Below are 22,006 nucleotides of genomic sequence, written 5' to 3'. Positions count from 1 at the left end.
TGTGTGTGTGTGTGTGTGTGTGTGTGTGTGTGTGTGTGTCGGTTGCACTGCATTTCATCAAATCTGAAGGTTTTTTTTCCATTCGAGTTGTTTCATGGTGCATGATTTGTGTGTGTGTGTTTGTGTGTTATTACAATAACTATTTGATGTTTCACATTTTTTTTTGTAAATGGGAATTTTGAGGTTCATGGCAGATTTTTTCATCTGCAGCCTGATTGAATCCGACAGTCCGACACTGAAGAGTGTTTTATCGTCTCCCACTCCTTTTTTTTGTTACTCTCTTCCTCCCCCCCTCCCTTGTTGTTTTTCTACATTTTTCCTTTGTTTTTTATTCATTAATTTAAAAACTAAACAAAAAAACATTAAATAGCTGGAATTTGTTTGTGCTTTTTCAATGCTCCTATAACATTCATAGCACTTTTTAACCCTTTACCCCTTACTTGGAGTAACCCCTGAAGCTCTTTTCTGAGCCAAGCAATTTCTATCACATTTCAGACCTGCTGCCTTTGGAAAAACCCAGAAACTATTCTAATGGTTTTCAAACTACCTCTTTATTAAATATATAGTGAGGTGTCAAAACCCACCATTAAGGGTACAGGTTAGGCTGTCAGACGCCATCTTTATGGAGGAAAGAGTTAAAGAGTTCAATCATTTGAATGTGCCTCTCTCTCCACGTTGTCCTCCTCCCTCTCTCATTTCCTTGTCCAGTTTTTATCTGGTCTCCTCCTTTAACTACCACCTCTCACTTCTCTTTTTATTTTCTGTCATTTCCACTCAGTCCAAACTGCGCTCTTAAACCCTAAATTAGATGAACCCCATTACTGACTTTAGTGATCTGGTCAAATCTTCATCCAGCGCTACGTGACCTTTTTCATGTCATCTCATTTTTTTTACCCCTTTTGCTTATGTTTTCATGAGAAATGTTTGACAGATGCTGAGGATGTATTAGTGTGAGCACTTATACAAACACACACGGTGTACCCTAATGCTTCCCTTTATATTTATGGTTTTAAGTCAAACATCTTGACAGCTACTGGACTGAAAATCTTTTTGTCCAAAGTGCCATCATTGGGTCATTTTTCAGTTGATGCTCTATTTTTGGTAAAAGCGTCAGCTGTACTTTGTGTTCAGTGCTCATTAGCAAATATAAGCATGCTGTAATGTACACGTCAGCATGTCAAGATGATTGTCGGGAGGAGTCCTGTATAACCTCGTAGCATGGCTGGAATGACTGTTTCAGTTGCTCCTGTTTTTTCCCCCTTTCCCTGCACTTTAAACTTTTTTCTTACTTTCTGATTGTTTAAATAGCTTTAACTCAAACATGTTTGTCGAGAGAGTTTTTGTCCTTCTTGTTGCCATGGAATTTTTTTCACATAATTTCCTCTGGGAATAATTCATTACAGATCCTATAAAGCATGGATATTAAACATAAAGTCCGGGGACCGGAACATGCCCAGGAAAGACTTGAATCCCCACACCTATGGCTTTAGAAAATGTGAAGGAAGGCATAAATTTCAGACTTTCAGCAGTGTTTTCATATGTAGTTTTTCCTTCTGATTAAGACTTTTCTATTAATACTGCCCCCCCCCGCCCACACACACACACTTAGTATCAAATTGATTCCCATGTGTTCCATGACATCCCTATTATAGAGGGTTCAATTCAATACAGTTTTATTTATATAACTTTATATTGCAAGGACAGACCTACAACAATAGAGAGAAACCCCCACCAATCAGACAATACCCCTTTTGAGCACTTGGCGACAGTGGGAAGGCAAAACTCTCTTTTGACAGGAAGAAACCTGCTGCCATCTGCTGTGCCCGTTGGGAGTTAGTGGAGGGAGAGAGACAGGATATGAGTGAAATGCGAAGAAAAGAATTTTACAAGGACTGTACACAAAAATCTTTTTTGCTGATGTTCCTTATCTCGTTTTGTTTGCGTCTGAAGGAAATGACTTTCCTCTCTGTCTTCTCCTTCCCGTCGAATCGCTTGAGGACGACAGGGAAGATTAATTACAATATGTTTATTTAGCAAACACAGTCACCTTGTAATATCTGATTGCAATTTAAATAAGTTAATTTTGTCACCAGGCTTAGGATATTTATGACACTGTGACGCTCTCTTCTTCCTCATCAAATTGTATTTGCTGATAATCCATAGAGCTTTGCAGTGCCAGTCTTTGTATAAGCATAAGCTGCATATAATTAATATATTTTTGTGATTAGACTGATTGGTTTAGAATCCCTGCTAAATTTCCATTGGTGGAAGTCCATATGGAGCCTTCAGGAAAGCAAAAGCAGCTAAAAATTGCAAGGATTATTTAATCTAAGCCTGAGAGCGATAAATATAACCAGGTCCTCTGTAAACTTGAAATAGCAATTAACAAACAACACACAGAAAACAAGATCTGCTCTCAGCGTGGGGTGATAATATGAACATTTCCATTAAGTCTACAAGTTCTCGGCTCCGCTCTTCCCTCTCATTCGCTTTTGTTCCATTCAGTACAAAGAAGACTAAAGCCACGTTAGTTCACATTAATCAGTAATCCAGCACCCCGGAGGCTGAATTGCATTCGCTTTACAGCATAAAAGACAAATTGTTCCACATACTTTTATCATTAGCTAAGCCATATTCTCCCATTAACTTCCAGTTTATTCCTTTGACCTCTGAGCGTGCACTAGTATAATTACCCAATCGGCATCCCAATTAATTTTTGTGCTTCTTCTGCTCACTCTGTCCATTTCTGTCTTACTCCATCTGTCCTTAAGTTGCTTGCTCTTTTCCATTTCCACACTCATTTTTGGATTCAAAGGTCTAAAATTAATTTTCAGAAGACTTGATCAATGCTGACAAATGGAATAATGGAAAAACTAAGCGTATCAGCCACATGTACACATGATTATTTCTGTGCGTTTTCTTTCTGCCGTTCCAGTGTGGTGCATTTTGCCCTCACGCGGTTGACTTTGAGGGCATGAGACTGCCTGGCACCCTCAGCAAAGGTGTGCGTCTGCACCTGCGTCAAGATCGACGTGACCACAGGGGGCGCAGTTGCTGGCATCTGGTTAACTTGGATCCAGAGTCAGAGTCAGCCGTGCAGAGTATGAAGATCCAGGACTCCGACACACAAAGTACGAGTTTAACAGTAATGTTATGATTAGCTAGAGTGGAAATCAGTACAAGATCTCAGTAGATTAGCAGTTTCTGAAATACACAGACCAACTTGTCTGGTACCAACAATCATGCCACATTTACAGCACTGAGTCAGTACCATGTGATTTCTTATTTACATAAAATGTTATGTTAACAAGCAGGTGAAAAGGTATACCTAACAAAGTGGCAGATGATTGTATATCAAAGACAAATATGGATGCTAAATACGTAGAGATTCAACTCCAGCCATTGCAACAAAAATAAAATGAAAAAATTTGATATTATTCATAAAATCTAGAATTTTATATAATAGAAATGCATTTTATAATATAATATATAATATTATTAAGGTCACACAAAGTAGACAGACATGACTGGGAGTATGTTTTACATTCTCCTATTACCTTGTGAAGCAGAAATGCATAAAAAAGCAAATTTGTAACAATAAGAAGGATATTGGAAAGATGTCCTGTCAGTTTGTGTCACATGTTATAAATAATTCAACATCTACAAATATTTTTGAGACCACAGACCACATCTAAGCCTAGTTTTACATACAGATGTGTGTGTACAGGTGTGTGGCTTAGTCTATGTCAGAGAGCTCCCCCCTCCAAGACCACCGCCATGACCCATAGTTGGTGCAAAGAGCAACACTCCCCACCTCCACTTTTCTCTCTGAAGTGTGCTGTGTAGTTAGAAGGGCTCAGCAGAGATAAGGAGGGGCAGGCGGAGTGTGAGAGCTCGCCTATTTAATACACGCATTGTTGTTTATCCTTTTATTTATTCCCACCTTATCACACGACGCTGGTGCAGAATCCGATTTCACTGTCTGTTACCATGGTGACGCCCTGCCTGAGCTGTAAATAAATTCGGGGGTGGGGGGGGGGTTATATTGTTACACTGATTAGAAAACACATACACACATATACATAGACAAAAACACACTTATACTAATCTATTCTGCTGCCAAGCAAGGGTATGTTGTCTTACTGCACTTATTATATGCATGCATTTAGGTTTGTGTGTGTCTGTAAGGCGGTGATTAGACTGTTTGTTTATGTGTGTGTCTAGGTGTGCAGTTTAGTGAGGCATAACTATAACTCACTTTATTGCTGTGTCCCCTCTGCGTAAGTGAAAGCGGATACAAATCTCCATGCCCCGAAGCCAGTGATTATGTTATGCTAATCACTGCTGATCGTCGCTGCATGACTGAGTCTGTAACACCAGGCTCCCTCCAACATTTGACTTCCGATGTCCCTCAGCAGGAAAATAAAATCGCATGCAGGGGTTCACTGATTGCTTAATTGTTTTATTAGCCATAAACAAATTAGGCTGCGATCCCAACCGTATTGTGTTTGGGGGTCTGGGTGGGAGTGGTGGGTCCCGTGCAATGCTGAAAATCTTTCTGCTTGCCTGCAAAAAACCCCCCAAAAACTGGCGCTGTCTCATATTGACTCGGTGAGTGTTAATGGGCTCCCACCCCTCATATCCAATTCTTTTTTAAGTAAAAGATGATTATCTGTTCTGTCTCAGTCTGTCTATGTCTCTAATGTGATGTGCCGTAATGAGACAGGACTGATTGAAGAGGGACATCAGGATTAATCTCACCGCGTAATTACTTTTATGATTTATGGCTCTCACTTCTGCGCACTCAGGCCATTACAGTGCGTGTATGTGTACAGTTTTACAGAGTATTTGTCCTGACCTTGCTGTTTACTGTCGTTGTTGTTTTTTATTATCACGTAGACTTCACCTGGCACCTAATATTCACTGTTAAAACATCCCGTGAGCGAAGCTTTGCAGCCGACTCTTGACAAATCTCTTTACACGCTCGCAGAGGCCGCGAATGCAGGCGCCCTGCGTGCGTCAGGGATTGAGGCTCCTTCTTGAAAGGTTAACCTGCTTCTGATTGAGTGTTAAAACCCCACAAATACAGCTTGGAACGGGAACCGGCATTGCAACCAGGGCGTAACTAATCGATATGCAGTGAGGGGAAAAGCCCGAGTTGGTACACTTGTAACCTTTAAGAGCAAATAAGCCCTCTCGAGCCTGCTTTCTTCTTCTTTTCTTTTTTACTTTAGAGACACAGACAAGCCGTTGGCTGGCCCCTTTTCTTTGTCTTTCCATGTTTGTTTTCTTTTTCATTACAGATAAAACAAGAAATGCGTTACATTAGCTGACATAGAAGCCAAAGAAGACTATAAATGAAAGGAAGACTGTTGAGTTTCTGACAGCAGTGTGATCTTTTATCGCAACCAAAAGGGGCTGTGGGGCTTCTGCTGGAACCGTTTGATGTTTACAGGGAAAATTGATCTCTTTACCTTAAAGCCAGTCTGCATAAGCTTCATGGATTCAAAAGTAATCAGGCAAAGGAAAAACAAATAGCGAGATATTCCAATTTTGGTCTGGACTCTTTAAGAAAATAATCTTCCTGTGCAGAAATTTCTTCTCCAAAAATGAAAAAACAGACATTTTACTGTGTGTAACTCATACGCTTGTAGCACAAAACAGTGCACAGCTTGAATCCTTTGTCACCCGCTCTAAGCCTTCTTTTTTGTTGTTTTTTTCTGAAGACAGGCAAGAAGAACCCCGAGATGCAGCAACTGTAATTACATTACTGTCCCACACACACACACACACACACACACACACACACACACACACACACACACACACACACACACAGTGCTTTGAGCTCAGCACGTCTGCCGGCTGCCACGGGATGTTAGAGGCGTGTTGCTATGGCGACTGAAAGGGGACACACAGGAAGGGGGTTAGGGTAGAAGAGAAAGAGGAGGGGGTTGTGTCGGAGATTGAGGAAGAGAGAGAGAGAGGCACGCGGAGTTGCCGGTGTCTTGACAGTCAGTGTGTGGCAGCGGAGGACAGCAGCGGCAGACTGCTGGAGCAAGCGAGATCTGTCAGAGGAGAAGGGGGGGGGACATCCATAAATCTGCTGCTGAGGTGAGGCATCACAGAGACGGCAATTAGCACAGACAGCTGTGTGCATGGTAAGTAACGCTCAGCAGGTCACTTTGAAGCTTTTTCTATTTGAGGAAAAGAGAGAGAGAGAGAGGATGAAAGGCATCGTACGTATTCACGTGGTCTGTCTGCCTCTGTTCCTGTTTCTCTCTCTCTCTCTCTCTCTCGCTCTCTCTCTCTCTCTCTCTCTCTCCCTCTGCAGTGGCAAATACTTTGCAGACTGCTGTCTGTCTGCACTGGAGTCAAGTTGCATCAAGGCGTTGTTTAGCCATTTACAGAAATGAAAGAGTAATGTGCCGCTGACCGGGTAAATTGGCAGGAGAGCTCTGAGAAGTAAAGCACAGAGCTTCGTGTTCAAAGGCAAAGTCAGCTGATTCTTTTATATAATTAAAAAAAACCCCAAACAAAATAATATGGATTGATTGATTGAGATAGATTGAGAGAGGCAGTGTGGATTAATGGCACTCAATCAAACACTTGAAAGTACTGCCTGTGCGTGTGTAAATGTGTGTGTGTCTGTGTGACAGCGCACTTCATTGATTGTTTGATAGTGTGTGTGGGTGTTGTGGGTTTCATTTCCTATGTTTGTGTGTCTGCCTGCTTGCGGGGCTTTGTCTCTCTCTCTTTCCCTCTCTCTCGTAGTGCAGTAATGATATTTATTGCAATCTTTGCAGCTGGAGGGTTGGGGGGGGAGGGGTGGAGTAAAGTACAAAGCTTTATGTGGCTTTGTTTCTACTACTTCCTATATTTTTGGTGTGTTTCGAAGGAGGGGGGCGGTGAGTGTGTGTGAGTGAGCCTCTGAGTTTCCACTGTGATTCGCAGCTGAGCAGTGTTGCACGCTTTTTTAAAAGCTGCCACTTTGAGTTTGATAATCTCTCCCGCTGTCTCTCAGGTCTGATGAGTTCCTTGTCCGCCGGCTCGGAGATGCAGGCTTCCGCTCTCGACCCCCAGTTCATACCGGGGCCCCAAGGTAAGGTGCCTGGCAGGAAGCGAGGACGCCCTCCTATCCGAAAGCTGGAGTTCCAGAGCCACTATGTTGAAACTCTGTCACCTCTTAAGGTCCCGAAGAAAAGAGGCAGGAAGCCTGGCTTTAAGGTCAGTTTAATTTTTTAGTTTAATCATGTAGATGGGCATTCCTTTAATAGAAGAGGGAAACCGTGTCTACACAGCAGTGCAGGAGTCTTTGTTGGTACAGCATACGATCATATACAGTACTGAGTATAGGTCATCTGTGTTTTGAGGCTGCTAATCTATACGTATTTCCCTGAACCCTTGGTGGTTATACATACAAACCACTTCCCTCACATATGTGATCAACAACTGAAAATGCTTTTAATGCATTTTTCTTTTTACACAGAGTGCACTCCGTTGAGTCTTCCTGTGAGCAAACACAGTTGAATTTTCACACAGTTTTCATGTTGTCATGTTGTGTTTTCATTCCTTTGAATGACTAAGGCATTTTCTTCCTTGTGAAACATATACTTAACCTAGCTTTCATTCTTTATTTTGCTCGAATGTCTGTATTCATGATGGCCCACTATTTTCATCACCTACAGCGCTGGGTAGTCTTAAGGCAGCCCTCATTCCTTGCTATCAGCTGAAAACTTGGCATATGTCATCGTGGTGTGCAGTTAATCCTTAAAAAACTGTGAAAACTGGACAAGTGGATGACATAAGAAGCAGTGGTAGGCCTAAAAAACTATCTGCAGCTGATGAACAGCATCTGAAAGTGATGTCTTTAAGAAATACGAAAAATTCCAGCCAATGACACTGGACCTGAGAGATGCATCTGGCACTTCAGCTGCACCATCTGTTGTGGAAGGATTGCTGTCATGAAGTTATCCTTAAGGAAAGGAAACAGGTAGAAAAGGCTGAGGTATGCTGACTGGCAGCCAGTGGTAACAGGTCTTATGTAGACATTGATCCAGATGTCTTGAAAGACAATGATCTCAAACGTTCTGCAAATGTAGTAAAAGCATACCTGGATAGATAAACAATCAACAGAACACCATGAGTCATGGATTGGCCTCCCCAGAGCCTGGACCTCAAAATCTTTGAAGCAGAGTGGGATCATCTTGGCTGGGAACGCATCAAAAAGCAGCCAACATCCAAAGAAGAGCTTTGAATGTCTTTCAGGAAGCCGGGAGAACTATTCCTGAAGACTTCTTAAAGAAATGAAAAGAAAGCTTGCATATGAGAGTTGAAGGCTGTGTTGAAGAATAAAGGTGGGATTATAAGCTTATCAGAATAGTAGAGAATCAATATTTTCCTTTATATACTATTTCCATTTGTATTTCCAAAGTTTTAAATAAATCGTTGCACCTATAGTTTCCATGTTCCTAGCAAACTATTAAGAAATTATGGGTGGCTCAGTACTATATAGTACGTGAATGAATGGAATACCGTATCCCATGCTCATAAATGAGGTGTCTAAGGAACATCTTAAGGGAACTTCTTAAACTTTGGCATAAACATTCAACACGCATAACCATCAGTAATAAATTTGCCAAATTGACTGTGAGCTCACAAAACACGTTTTTGGGCATAAATTGAGAGTTTTCATAGAATTTCAAAAAGGATAAAATGATGAAGTGATGACATCCATCCATCCATCTATCCATTTTCTTCCTCTTATCTGGGGCCGGGTTGCGGGGGCAGCAGCCCAAGCAGAGAAGCCCAGACCTCCCTCTCCCCAGCCACCTCCTCCAGCTTATCCGGGGAAAAAACAAGGTGTTCCCAGGCCAGCCGAGAGATATAATCTCTCCAGTGTGTCCTGGGTCTGCCCTGGGGCCTCCTCCCGGTGGGACATGCCTGGAAAACCGCGCCCAGGGGGCATCCTTATCAGATGCCCGAACTACCTCAACTGGCTTCTTTCGATGTGGAGGAGCAGCGGCTCTACTCTGAGCCCCTCCCGGATGGCCGAACTTCTCACCCTATCTCTAAGAGAGAGCCCAGCCACCCTTCGGAGGAAGGGTATTCGTAGTCTCATTCTTTCGGTCACTACCCACAGCTCGTGACCATAGGTGAGGGTAGGGGCGTAGATTGACCGGTAAATTGAGAGCTTCGCTTTTACACTCTGCTCTCGCTTCACCACGACAGGCCGGTACAGCGTCCGCATCACTGCGGCCGCTGCACCAATCCGTCTGTCGATCTCCCGCTCCCTTCTCCCATCACTTGTGAACAAGACCCCGAGATACTTAAGCTCCTCTACTTGGGGCAGAAGTGATGACATTTTGTATGAAAAAAGTTAAAGCTGGTAAATGTATCTCGGTATTGTAAGTTGTGATTTTTCTACACTCACCAGCCATTTTAGCAGGTATAATTCAGTTGTTTGTTAAGGAAATATTCAATCAACCAATCGCTCAACACTAGCTCCGTGCTTTTAGCCATGTAGAAATGGTTACGCCAGTGTGAATGTTTGCACCAAAATTTGGTGTAAACAACATAAAAGCATGGATCCATGCTATCTTGTATCAGCATTTCAGCTTGTTTTTGGTGATGGAATGGTATAGTGCAGGGGTGGGCAATTCCAGGCCTCGAGGGCTGGTGTCCTGCAGGTTTTAGATCTCACATTGGGTCAACACACCTGAATCACATGATTAGTTTGTTACCAGGCCTCTGGAGAACTTCAGGACACGTTGAGGAGCTAATTTAGCCATTTAACTCAGCTGTATTGGTTCAAGGACACATCTAAAACCTGCAGGGACACCGGCTCTCGAGGTCTGGAGTTGCCCACCCCTGGTATAGTGGATATTTTCTTTGCAAACCTTTGGCCCCTTAATATCAACACAGCCTACCTGATTGTTGTTGGTGACCATCCCTATCCCTTTATGACCTGCTGGCTGCTCTGGGCACCATGTCACAAAGCTCAGATAATCTCTAACTGGTTTCGTGAACATGACAGAGAGTTCACTGTACTGTAATGTGGTGGAGCAGGAGATCCACGTCATAGATGTGCAGCTGACAAGTCTGCAGCAACTGTCTGATGCTCTCATGTCAGTATGGACACAAGTCTCAGAGGAATGTTTCCAACATTGCTGAATCCATGCAACAAGGAATTAAGGCAGCTCTGAAGGCAAAAAAGGGCTTAACCAAGACTGTATTTAATAAAGTGTTTGGTGAGTTTATCTGTTGTGGTTGCCTGCCTGCTTTTAAACAAAGCTCACAACAAGATGCTTTTGTCCTCAGCTGTAAATCTACAGTAATGGGCTTTAGCCTAGCCCATTAACCAGACTTTATAGTATGTGCTGCATTATAGGAACTCTACAGCTATAGCTAAGGATTTTCTTTCACCCATGTCAGTTTTCAACATGCAGAACCTCTAATTAGCGACTGCATGTGTATGTTCCCCTGTAGCTGAAGCCCCGGATGGTGATGTCCCCTCTAGCCAATTCTCCTCCCAGCAGCACACCAGAGCCAGAGATGGGCTCCATCCCACAGGACGCTGCCATCGTCCCCCATTCTGCCACACCACAGGTCCTGACAGGTAAAAAGACACAAAGACACGCACAGTTATAATGATCAGTTTTTCCATGAAGAAGCTTGGCCATTAATAATAACAATAGTGGAGAAATAAGCCATTCATTAAAGATAAACATACATATTCCAACATACACATAATCAACCATACGGTCTCACATTCATTCACACATATGCATGCAAACAGATGTGAACTATGGCCCAGAATAATAATAAGAACGATTGAGGGAAAGCTAACCAATGGTGGTTTTTCAAAATGTGATTCTCATTGTGCATTCACTGGTTGAAGTGATGGTGTGACTTTGTGGCCTCCACCTTCTTTTTTGTTTTGTCTACTTCTTGTATTATCTCCCACCCCCACAACCCCCCATCCTTTACTACTCTGCCTTTGACTTTAATTGAGGGGCAAGATAAAATGCTTCTGTCTATTTTTTTTCCAATGTGATGTTTCATTTTTGTTCTCTAAATACACTAGTGACTGGTTTTCCCTAATTTATTTATCTAATTTAAACCACAAGCATATGTGGATTTATTTAGGATAAAGGGCTCACACCTTCACACATAACCCAGTTACATATTTTGTTTTCCCTTCCAATCTTCCCAGCCTCTTTTCCTTAGTTGCTTAGAAAATAAGATTTTTAGAAGTACGAATCTTAAATATTCTTTTAAATAGGAAACAAAAGTCATACAACCATGCTTTCTTTCATTTTAAAAACATCTTTCCCACCCTAAAGATTAGCCTTGCTTTGAATAAGCAAATATTTAAAGGCTGCCTTTAGTGTATTTAAGGTTAGAGGGGGGAAATCTCATGCGTCAAGGACCAGCCGTTTGCTCTTTGTTCATGCAAATCATGAAAAGTGTTTGATGTCAGACTGTAGACACAGAGATGAAGTGCACATGCGCATATGCATGCAGACAAAAAATCAGCACGATCCCCGTGGTGCCACCCAGACAGATATTGATATTTTTTTTCCTCCAGTGGAAAAAAAGCATTTCAGGAGCATCTATGTATATTGGAAGTATACATTTCCTTTTGAGTGACTAATCTTCTAAATCTTATTTTTAACACGCACATATATATATAGTATGTGCCGCAGTAATACGTTATGATGTAAAGATCAAAGACGACTTTTTAGCTGTTGCAATGAACTCAGATATATAAGCAGTATTTTGCTGCATATCTACAACTGCTTATATTTGAAAAGTATCAAAATACATTCTGTAGGGCACATGTGCCTTATTGTGTGCATGTGGGGGTGTGTAATCCTTCAAATTTGCATGCCCAGATCTTAATCATAATTGATTTTTCAGAACACAATAGCAGTACATTTAACCTTTGCATGAGCATAATGCAGAAGTAATGCAAAATCTTAGTAGCATATTTCAATGTTATAAATCTGTATCTGCCTGGTTCTGACTTAACTAGCAAGCATTTACATTATTGACAAGCTGAAAAGCTGGCACAAAGGGAGCAGACTCTGAGGAATTACTGACTATCTTTCATCCATTTCAGATCCATACAGTTACAGACCGCGGGGGCTTTAATGCAGCTTACCTAAAGATTAGCTTTGTATTTATTATACAGTTCTTTCTATATTATTCTAGTCTGGTGAAAGGAAGCTGTCTAATATACTATATACACCCAAAGGCTTTATACTGGTCTGAAAATATAGTAAGATATTAAGAATCTTTTTTTCTTGACTCATTATAAATTTCATATGGTCATCACAGTCCTTCTACTTTTTGTATCTATCACCCAGTTTGAACAATACAGCCACACTTGCAGTGTTTTGAGGCTATACATTGAGCTTTATGCAATGATTTTTAAGCTATAATAGCTTGTACTTGTCACGGTCCGGGGCAGCGGCCGTGTGGAGAGTGGAAGGAGGACTCAAAGCGCAGCACTCATTCAGGTGTGAGGGTGATTTATTGATAATAACAAACATAAAGAGGAGATGGCAAAACAGAACTACGGATGAACTAAACTGGGTGAAACTACACAAAGGAGTGGCAAACCTGAACACGAAGGGAGAACAGCAGGGAGAGCACGCAGAGGATTTCACAGGGTAGATGCAGAGTACGCAGGGTAACACAGAGGATGAACACAGGTAGGAACACAGACGACGCGACGAGGAGCAGAGGAAATCACACGCTATAAATACACAAAGAGACACTGGGAAATCACACACAGATGGGGGAAACAGCTGGACCTGATTAACCCGACGAGACAGGGGAACACTAACACCAGGGACCAACAGAGGGAGCACAAACCCAGAACCCAGTGTCTAAAATCCCAAACACAAACCATCCCAAAACAGCCATGAATAATAATGAAAGTAATAACAATAAGTACATAAACATAAAGTCACTGAGTCATGGTCGCAGGACCATGACAGTACCCCCCCCTCAAGGACTGGCCCCCGACAGCCACAGAAACACACCACCAGATCCGGGCGGGCGGCAGGGGGCCCAGGACGGAGGGACCGGACCACGACCACGGACGGAGGCCCCAGAGTCCCAAAACAAAGATAAACACAAAACCCACAGGGGAGCAGAGTCCAAAGCACAGTTCAGGAGGCCGTCCACGAAGAAGGCAGCGGCGGCGCGTAAAGAATTCAGGAGGCCGGCCGTGCGGAAGGCAACGGCGGCGCGTAAAGAGTTCAGGAGGCCGGCCGTGCGGAAGGCAACGGCGGCGCGTAAAGAGTTCAGGAGGCCGGCCGTGCGGAAGGCAACGGCGGCGCGTAAAGAGTTCAGGAGGCCGGCCGTGCGGAAGGCAGCGGCGGCCACACAGGCGATGGCGGTCCGGGGGCCGGCCGTGCGGAAGGCAACGGCGGCCACTCAGGCGATGGCGGTCCGGGGGCCGGCCGTGCGGAAGGCAACGGCGGCCACTCAGGCGACGGCGGTCGGCCAGTAGCCTAGCCAGCGGTCCAGAAAACGGCCGTTTAGCTCCAGACCCAAACGAGGCTGGGCCAGGCGAGGCTGAGGGCACGGAAGCCGGGACCGCAGCAGGCGGAGATGATGATGCAGACACAAAGGCTGGACCAGACGAGGATGCAGACACGAAGGCTGGACCAGGCGATGCTGATGATGGACCAGACGATGCTGATGATGGACCAGACGAAGATGAAGCCGGGCCAGACGAAGATGAAGCCGGGCCAGACGATGCTGATGATGGACCAGGCGAAGATGAAGCCGGGCCAGGCGAAGATGAAGCCGGGCCAGGCGAAGATGAAACCGGGCCAGGCGAAGATGAAACCGGGCCAGGCGATGAAGAAGCTGCAGCTGAAGCTGGGCCAGGCGAAGCTGACGCTGTAGCTGAAGCTGGGCCAGGTGAGGATGAAGCTGGACCAGAATCAGGCGAGGATGAAGCCGGGCCAGGCGTGGATGAAGCCGGGCCAGGCGTGGATGAAGCCGGGCCAGGCGTGGATGAAGCTGTAGCTGAAGCTGGGCTAGGCGAAGCAGACGCTGTAGCTGAAGCTGGGCCAGGTGAGGATGAAGCTGGACCAGAACCAGGCGAGGATGAAGCCGGGCCAGGCGTGGATGAAGCCGGGCCAGGCGTGGATGAAGCCGGGCCAGGCGTGGATGAAGCTGTAGCTGAAGCTGGGCTAGGCGAAGCAGACGCTGAAGCTGAAGCTGGGCCAGGTGAGGATGAAGCTGGACCAGAACCAGGCGAGGCTGAAGCTTCAGGCTGAGGCGTGGCAGTAGCAGGTGGTAGCGCTGCAGGTGATGATACTGCAGGAGGCGGCGCTGCAGCCACAGGTGGAGAAGCAGCCACAGGTGGAGAAGCAGCCACAGGTGGCCGGACGGGCTCCTCGGGCCCCCCAGCAGGCGAAACAGGAGGCTGGACGGGCTCCTCGGGCCCCCCAGCAGGCGAAGCAGGAGGCTGGACGGGCTCCTCGGGCCCCCCAGCGAAAACAGCCGCAGAACCAGTGGGCACCGGGGCCCCCGGCACACATGAAACAAAGCCAGTAGGCACGTGGGCCTCTGGCACACATGAAACAAAACCAGTAGGCACGTGGGCCTCTGGCACACATGAAACAAAACCAGTAGGCACGTGGGCCTCTGGCACATGTGAAACAAAACCAGTAGGCACGTGGGCCTCTGGCACACATACGGAGGGCTGCAGCTGCGCAGAGCACTGACCCTGCTCAGGCAGTGACAGCCCGGTGCAGTTCACAGCTGGCATCTTGGCCACCAGGGGTCCAGAGTAAGCTGAGGGCAGCAACCCCGCCTCTGGGGAAGCCCCGGAGTGAGTAACAGTCACTAATGTTGCCAGCTGTTGAGGAACAGGTCCGTAATGTAACAGTTTGTCTCCCTGCTCAGAAACGGCGGTGGAAAAACAGTGTGAAAATTGTGGCTTAAGGGAGGCTAATGGTTGAGCTACAGACTGGGAAGCTTGTGGCTGGACACAGAACTGAGCCGGAGAATGGTGATAGAGTCCTGGCTCAGAAGGAGCGGCAGAGAAACAGTCTCTCGGTTTCACAGAGGGTCTGTACACGCCCACTTGCGAAGGGTCCGTTACCACGAAGGTGGGTAAGCGATCCGAACAGTCTCCCATCCCGCTCTGGATAGCCCCAGAAAACAGAGTCTCGGAATCTGGGGAAGCCAGAACATGTCGCTCGCTCACCGCCTCGGACTGCTCGGAAGTAAAAGCAGACGGGGGGTGAAGACCGAGGTCCAGAAGGAGGAACTCCCGCTCCCACGAACAAAGCGAGCCCAGAAGCCATGGGAGACCGGTCACCAGACGCTGTAGCCGCCTCTCTACAGCGCGCTGGGACGTGCCACCCGGGCTTTCCAGCCACAGGTCGATCAGCTCCTGTGTGGCATCGATGAGATTTTCCCGTAGTTCCCTGGATGGATTAAGCGCTGCTGGGTCCATGTTGTGGTCGCGTCGTACTGTCACGGTCCGGGGCAGCGGCCGTGTGGAGAGTGGAAGGAGGACTCAAAGCGCAGCACTCATTCAGGTGTGAGGGTGATTTATTGATAATAACAAACATAAAGAGGAGATGGCAAAACAGAACTACGGATGAACTAAACTGGGTGAAACTACACAAAGGAGTGGCAAACCTGAACACGAAGGGAGAACAGCAGGGAGAGCACGCAGAGGATTTCACAGGGTAGATGCAGAGTACGCAGGGTAACACAGAGGATGAACACAGGTAGGAACACAGACGACGCGACGAGGAGCAGAGGAAATCACACGCTATAAATACACAAAGAGACACTGGGAAATCACACACAGATGGGGAAACAGCTGGACCTGATTAACCTGACGAGACAGGGGAACACTAACACCAGGGACCAACAGAGGGAGCACAAACCCAGAACCCAGTGTCTAAAATCCCAAACACAAACCATCCCAAAACAGCCATGAATAATAATGAAAGTAATAACAATAAGTACATAAACATAAAGTCACTGAGTCATGGTCGCAGGACCATGACAGTACTATGTTCAGCATCTTTTTGCTTGTTAATATCAACTAGCGCCTAACACAGTCTAAAGCTAAGGCCAACAGGAAATGTCATTAGCTTTTTAATTTAACCTTGTTTTTTTGCCATTGCCTCAGTGCAACTCAGGCATATCAAGCTTTCATGATAATCCATGAAAGTCGTTTCATTCAGGGTTGTTAGGGTACATCCTCTGATAACCATGATGGGATATCTCACAGTATAATTGCAATGGTCATGTTAAAAAAAGAAACTTTTTTTTTTGTTGGGTTTGGCTTTAACAATGCCACTTCCTGTACTTCCCTCCCCAGCGGAGACGCCATTGGCTGATGATTTTTTATGTGACCCACCGGTGGACTCGAGGCGCTATGCTATAGATCCCAGTGATTCTGCATTCAGCGTCACGACGTCACAGTATCAGATGAAGCAGTCCTACGGTTACCGTGGCAGCAGTTGCTCTCCTACAGCAGGCATGTGCAGACAAGCGTCAAGCCCAGGAAGTCACCAGGAAGGAAACAGAAATGGTGAGGCTATAAATTATTGCCAGGTGCACTTCCATGCACATCACCTGTGCCATTAGTGTTGGTTTATACTTGCATTGTAATTATGTTATCCATATCTTTAGAGATGAAATTATTTAGACCAATGAAGGCCCAGATCACTCATCATTCAAGAGATGTTTGCATTTATTTTCATATGCATTTCTTTAACATCTGCCTACATCTATAGTTGTGCTAGTTTACAGCATAATAATGTCATTTGTGGTGTAAGTGGTTTGGGATGGGTTTCCATCATAGATCTGCCCAAGTAAAGTCACACAGTCAGGTGTGCTGTAGCTTTAGTGTGAGAAACCCTGGAGTTTTTTAGCTTCAATATAATTGAATTTTGTGCAATGCAAAAAGATTAACCTGAGACCTCTACCGAAATATGCTGAGATCAGCAATCTCTGGAAGACCCATGAGAAGAAGCTTGACATAAGTAGTACACATGCTAATACTGCCTAAATTCAGTGTGACTCAAAGGTAACACTTTGTAAAATTGTAATATACAATTTTTAATTGTCGTTTTCCCTAATTGGTTAGCCTAGGAGGTGACAGTGTCTCTGTAATATTTCCTTCAGACAGAGCTAGGCCAGCTACTTCTAGCATTTTCACAAGCATTGTTTTGCCGACTTATTTTGAAACGATGAGTTGAGAATTTTGGCCGACGCCATCTACGTTATTCGAAACAGGAAGTAAGGAAAGAAAGGGGTTGATTGGCTGAGAAACCAAGTATTCTGCTCAGTAACTTTTTACTCACAAGCTAAATTACACCCTCCTTCATCATCTATGTAAATCTAACTGGGTGAAATTTCAAAATAAAAGACTGCTGCGCTATTAATAAAACTCAAAACTAGCGATTGAGACGTTATCTCTTAAGTGTTTACAGAAGCCAAAAAAAACCAAAAACCCAGATGAGCAGTAAAGGCTCTTTCGCATCACTTCAGAGTCTATAGACTGTGTTCTAAGTTCTTTTCAGGCAACATTATGAGATCATCAATTTTGTTTTTGTTTTTTAGAATAAAAATTCACCCTGCCTGTCCTCTTTTGCTATCTAGCCTACAGCCCGATGTCAGAAGCTGGAGAGTGCAAGCGTCCTGTTGGTAAGGACCCTTCCAGCTGGGGTGTGGAGGATGTGGTTTGGTTCATTAAAGATGCTGATCCCCAAGCTCTGGGACCCCATGCGGAAGCATTCAGGAAGCATGTAAGTCCGACCCGCTTAATGCCGTGTAACTTAAATACTAAATGTACTGGAACTGAGCTCATTTCCCAACATGCACTGGGGCACAGCTTACAAGAAGCAGGGTATGCTTTCTATTTAAAAATCTCTTATATGACAGCTGTAGCTCAAATTATCTGTCACCCAGTGCCCTGTGGTCCTGAATGTAAATGAGCTGAAATGGAAACTGCATGAATATTATTAAAGAATTTTTAAAGTGCACGAAGGTTTGTCCCCGAGCCTTTTAAATAAGTCACTGTGCTGCCTCCATTTCTCACACAGCACTTGAGTGGAATATTTAAAGTAATCCTTTTTTTCCGTTGCTTTACAACTATATCTTGCTATATTCCAGGAAATAGATGGGGACGCCCTACTTCTTCTGAAAAGCGAGATGATGATGAAGTACCTGGGATTGAAGCTGGGACCAGCGCTCAAACTCTGCTACCACATCGACAGGCTCAAGCAGAGCCGGTTGTGAGCCGAGTCCTCGATCGCCTCGTTAATTTTTAAGAGCAACGAGTCGGTGCCGATTCCCGAAACCTTTCTAAGTCATCAGCAATACATCACGAACGTCTGATCCAAATATATGCTGGCTTTTACTACATTTACACCACACTTTGTCCACAGATTGGACACTGTGACTGTACATGTTAGGACATTTAAGAGCTCAAACAGTTATTTTACTTTTGTCTCTCTTTACTTTGTACCTGAACTGCTATAGATTGTAAATAGTTTGTCGCCAAACAGATGGCAGCTACGGTATATTGAAGTACGACCTGTAATAATAATTTTTGAGCTTGGGCATTGTTATTTTGTGCAGATCATAATCACTGGATACTGTATTATATCATTATAAACTTCTAGGGTGCTTTACCTCAGTAACACATTTAAACTTTACAAAGTCTTGCTGCTGGACTTTTAAGATAGTCCATTTTATCCTCACTTGGTCACGTTTATCCAGGTTAAAGTTGGTGACATGACTTGTAATTAATAACTCAAACTGTTCATTAAGTCGATTTGGAAGTCTGTTGCAAGATAATCTAGAACAAAACAGCGCTGTTACTGAGCCATTTTGAGAGCACAGTTCTCAAACATCTCTGAACTTTAAGTGCACACTTGTTGGCCAAGCAAATGGTTTATGTGCCAAAGACTTGACAATACAAAGTGTACATTTATAATACTGGAATGTGTAAAACTTCATGAGAAAGGAGTGATAGAGCTCATATTTGGAAAAAGTTTTAAAAAATAAAGAAATAAAGAAAGAAGTGATTTGTTAACGTGAAGATTCTGACCACAAACCACAGCGGAGCTCGAGTGAAGCGACCAAGATTTTTTACCAGTCGTAGATGTCTGTAATCACACAGTGCTCATAATGACAGGAAGGAAATATGACTTCTTTTTTCCACTGAGGTTGCAATGTAGCATGAGACAAAGCGAATTTAATAAACCTCGTACAACTGGGTGCTCACCGAAACAGATACTACCACTACAATCACTACATTTTACAACATATCTACTCGCAAACTTCACCTCTGTGACTTCCTTCAGGTTACATTCTTCTCATACGTTACCTCTTCAGTCATTTAGAATGGAGCAGGATTTCATCCCTTAACTGTTAAAAAGGGAAACTGCTGTATGTAAAATGTCTCGAGCATTAACATTTGGGGGTTGTTTTTGGTTTCTTTTAAACATTGCCATGTCAGAATCAGGGCTATGCAGCCACCAAATTCAGTTTTCTTGTGTGACATTGTACAAAAGGTAGTCATACACAGTATTTGTCAAACTTGGTTAAACAATGCCTTTTTTAATGTGTATAGTACTTGTTACTTACTTTAATTTTGTTTTTTTTCAATGCTTAAATGCTTTGTTTGTACAACACAGACTGATTAGTACCTTTTATGATTAAAAAAAACAGTTTCACTTTATCAAACTTGATTTTAAAGACATGCAAGAAATGAACACAAACATTTAGCACATGAGCTATTTCAACAAATTTAAGAATCTCTGGATGTTGTCAATTTTTGAGTTAGTGACCTATGTTAATTGAATTTTGATGTTCTTTACTGTTTGATACTTAAATAAACCTGGCTTTATTTTAATCCTGTCTCTTATTTAACTGGATTTTGTGCTGTTAGTTAACATAAAGGATGAAAGATAAAACTGTGTTTATTTATCTGAAATAGGAGCTGTATGGTAAAACAGACAAAGCAGGATGTATCATAGCCAAGGAACTGAGAATATGATATTTCTGGGATATCAGCATGTATAGAAAATTACCAATGACAGAAATAATACTATCAATTGAATTTATTTAATTGAATTTCTTCTCTTTTTTGAAAACCAATTGTAAGTATAAATGTACAAAGGTTTACAAAAAGTACATTTATGGGATGAACTACTGTGAAGTGAGGCACCTATAATACATCCACTGAAGCTACTCAGCCATGGAAACCCATGTCATGAGGTTCTTGGTGCACAGTTTTGTGTTGATAGTAATGCCACAGTTGGTTTGAAACTGCTTTTATTGAATCAGCAGAGCGTGGATGACTTTTACACACCTCAGCACCCGGTGACCCAGCTCTGTAACTTTATGTGGTCTGCCACGTGGTCTGGCTGACTTGCTGTGGTTCCTAAACACTTCCACTTTGCAATAATACATATTGCAAAGTAGACAGAACTGCACTTTGCAAATCAAATGATCATGTTCACATATGGTGCAAAGGCTAGAATGCACTGGTGCTGCAGGTTTTATCCCACAGTTTCATAGAGCAGTTAGAATATCAGATTGATTATCAGCCATGTTGGTCAAGTTACTTGAAAAAAGTAATCAGTAGCTAATTACTTCCCCCAAAAAGTAATCCCGTTACTTTACTGATTATTTATTTTCAAAAGTAATTAATTGCTTAGTTACTTTTTAAAAACACGATTTACAACCTGAATAGGTGATAAAGCAATAGATTGTCACCAACGTCGCAAAAGTAATTGGATTACAGAGATGGGCAGTAACGCGTTACTGCTTATCAGTATTTAGTAAAACCTTTCGCTGTGAAAACAAGCTACAACAAGCAACCACAAATTGCTTTCCAATTTTCAGATTTTTTTCTTTGCACTTTCAATAACTAATATTACTATTATTACTATATTACTAATAAGTGTTCATTTAAGCTGTGATTTGATTGTTGATATAGAAACACATGATAAAAACTGAAAACCAAACAGGTCATTTACAGATTCAATTATAAAAAGAAAAGATTAATCAATTATAGCAGAGGCTAAAAGCATCACAAAGGGAAAAATTCACAAACCTCAGCGACACAGGAATTGACTGCTATATTCACATGTCACTTTATTAGGTAAATCTTGCTATTGCTTTTAGCTTCGGAACAGCCTTAACAGTTCATTGCACAGATTCAATAAGGCGCTGAAAATTTGCCTCAAGATTTTGCTCCATGTTGACATGATAGCATGACAAGATTTGTTGGCTCTAGATCCATGATGCAAATGTCATACTCCACCACATTCCAAAAGTTGCATACCTTGGTTGTGACGATGAGTGGTTATTAGAGTTACAGTTACAGCTTGAAGCAGTCTGGCCATTATTCTCTGACCTCTGGCATCAACTAGGCATTTTCACCCAAAGAACAGCCACTCACTGGATATTGTTTTCTTTCCAAACAGAGTAGCGGTGTCTAAAATACTCAGACCAACAACAATAGCACATTCAAAGTCACTTAAATCCCATTTCTTCCCCATTCTGATGCTCAGTTTGTACTTTACAATGTTGTTTTGACCATGCATACATACCTAAATCCATTCAGCTGCTATCCTGTGATTGGGTAATTAGAAATTTATATTAATGAGTAGCTAAACAGGTGTGCCTAATAAAGTAACCACGAGTCTATGATATTTTGAAAAACGTATCTAGAAATTAAAAGAAACACTGTAGTAAACACTTAGTCAGTATTCAACACTTATAAGAAGAATGGTCGTAATAAAGAATTTATTTATTTAGTTAATTAAGTATTTAGGTACTTAGTTGCTATTTTCTCAACTTTAGCTTGTCTGCTAACCTTCTGCTACACACTTCAGCCAGTAGGTGGCACGCTTGAGCAGTTAGCTAATTGCTAGTAAACCCAGCACAAGAAGAAGAAAAAGACTCGCAGGAGTTCACTTCCTGTATTAAGATT

General features: G+C 43.3%; 1 protein-coding gene across 2 annotated transcripts; it reads left to right on the top strand.

The window, feature by feature from the left end:
• The first annotated feature begins 2,974 nt into the window (after nt 1-2,974).
• scml4 (Scm polycomb group protein like 4) lies at nt 2,975-18,297 on the top strand. Of its 2 annotated transcripts, none has more exons than XM_085373049.1 (6): nt 2,975-3,131; nt 7,025-7,227; nt 10,489-10,618; nt 16,373-16,585; nt 17,659-17,804; nt 18,172-18,297. In XM_085373049.1, exons 1-6 carry the CDS (start codon nt 2,975-2,977, stop codon nt 18,295-18,297), a joined length of 975 nt encoding a protein of 324 aa, XP_085229175.1. The 2 variants fall into 2 exon arrangements, with proteins under 2 accessions (XP_085229175.1, XP_085229176.1); XM_085373050.1 differs by having other exon boundaries at nt 3,005-3,137.
• The last annotated feature ends 3,709 nt before the right edge of the window (nt 18,298-22,006 follow it).

The sequence above is a fragment of the Diplotaxodon limnothrissa genome, linkage group LG15, assembly GCF_057381915.1.
Source record: "Diplotaxodon limnothrissa isolate DT_005_m linkage group LG15, D_limnothrissa_male_GT1.1, whole genome shotgun sequence".
NCBI classification, from domain to species: domain Eukaryota; kingdom Metazoa; phylum Chordata; class Actinopteri; order Cichliformes; family Cichlidae; genus Diplotaxodon; species Diplotaxodon limnothrissa.
Note: the sequence above shows the minus strand (reverse complement) of the source record. Positions and strands in the feature narration are given on the sequence as shown.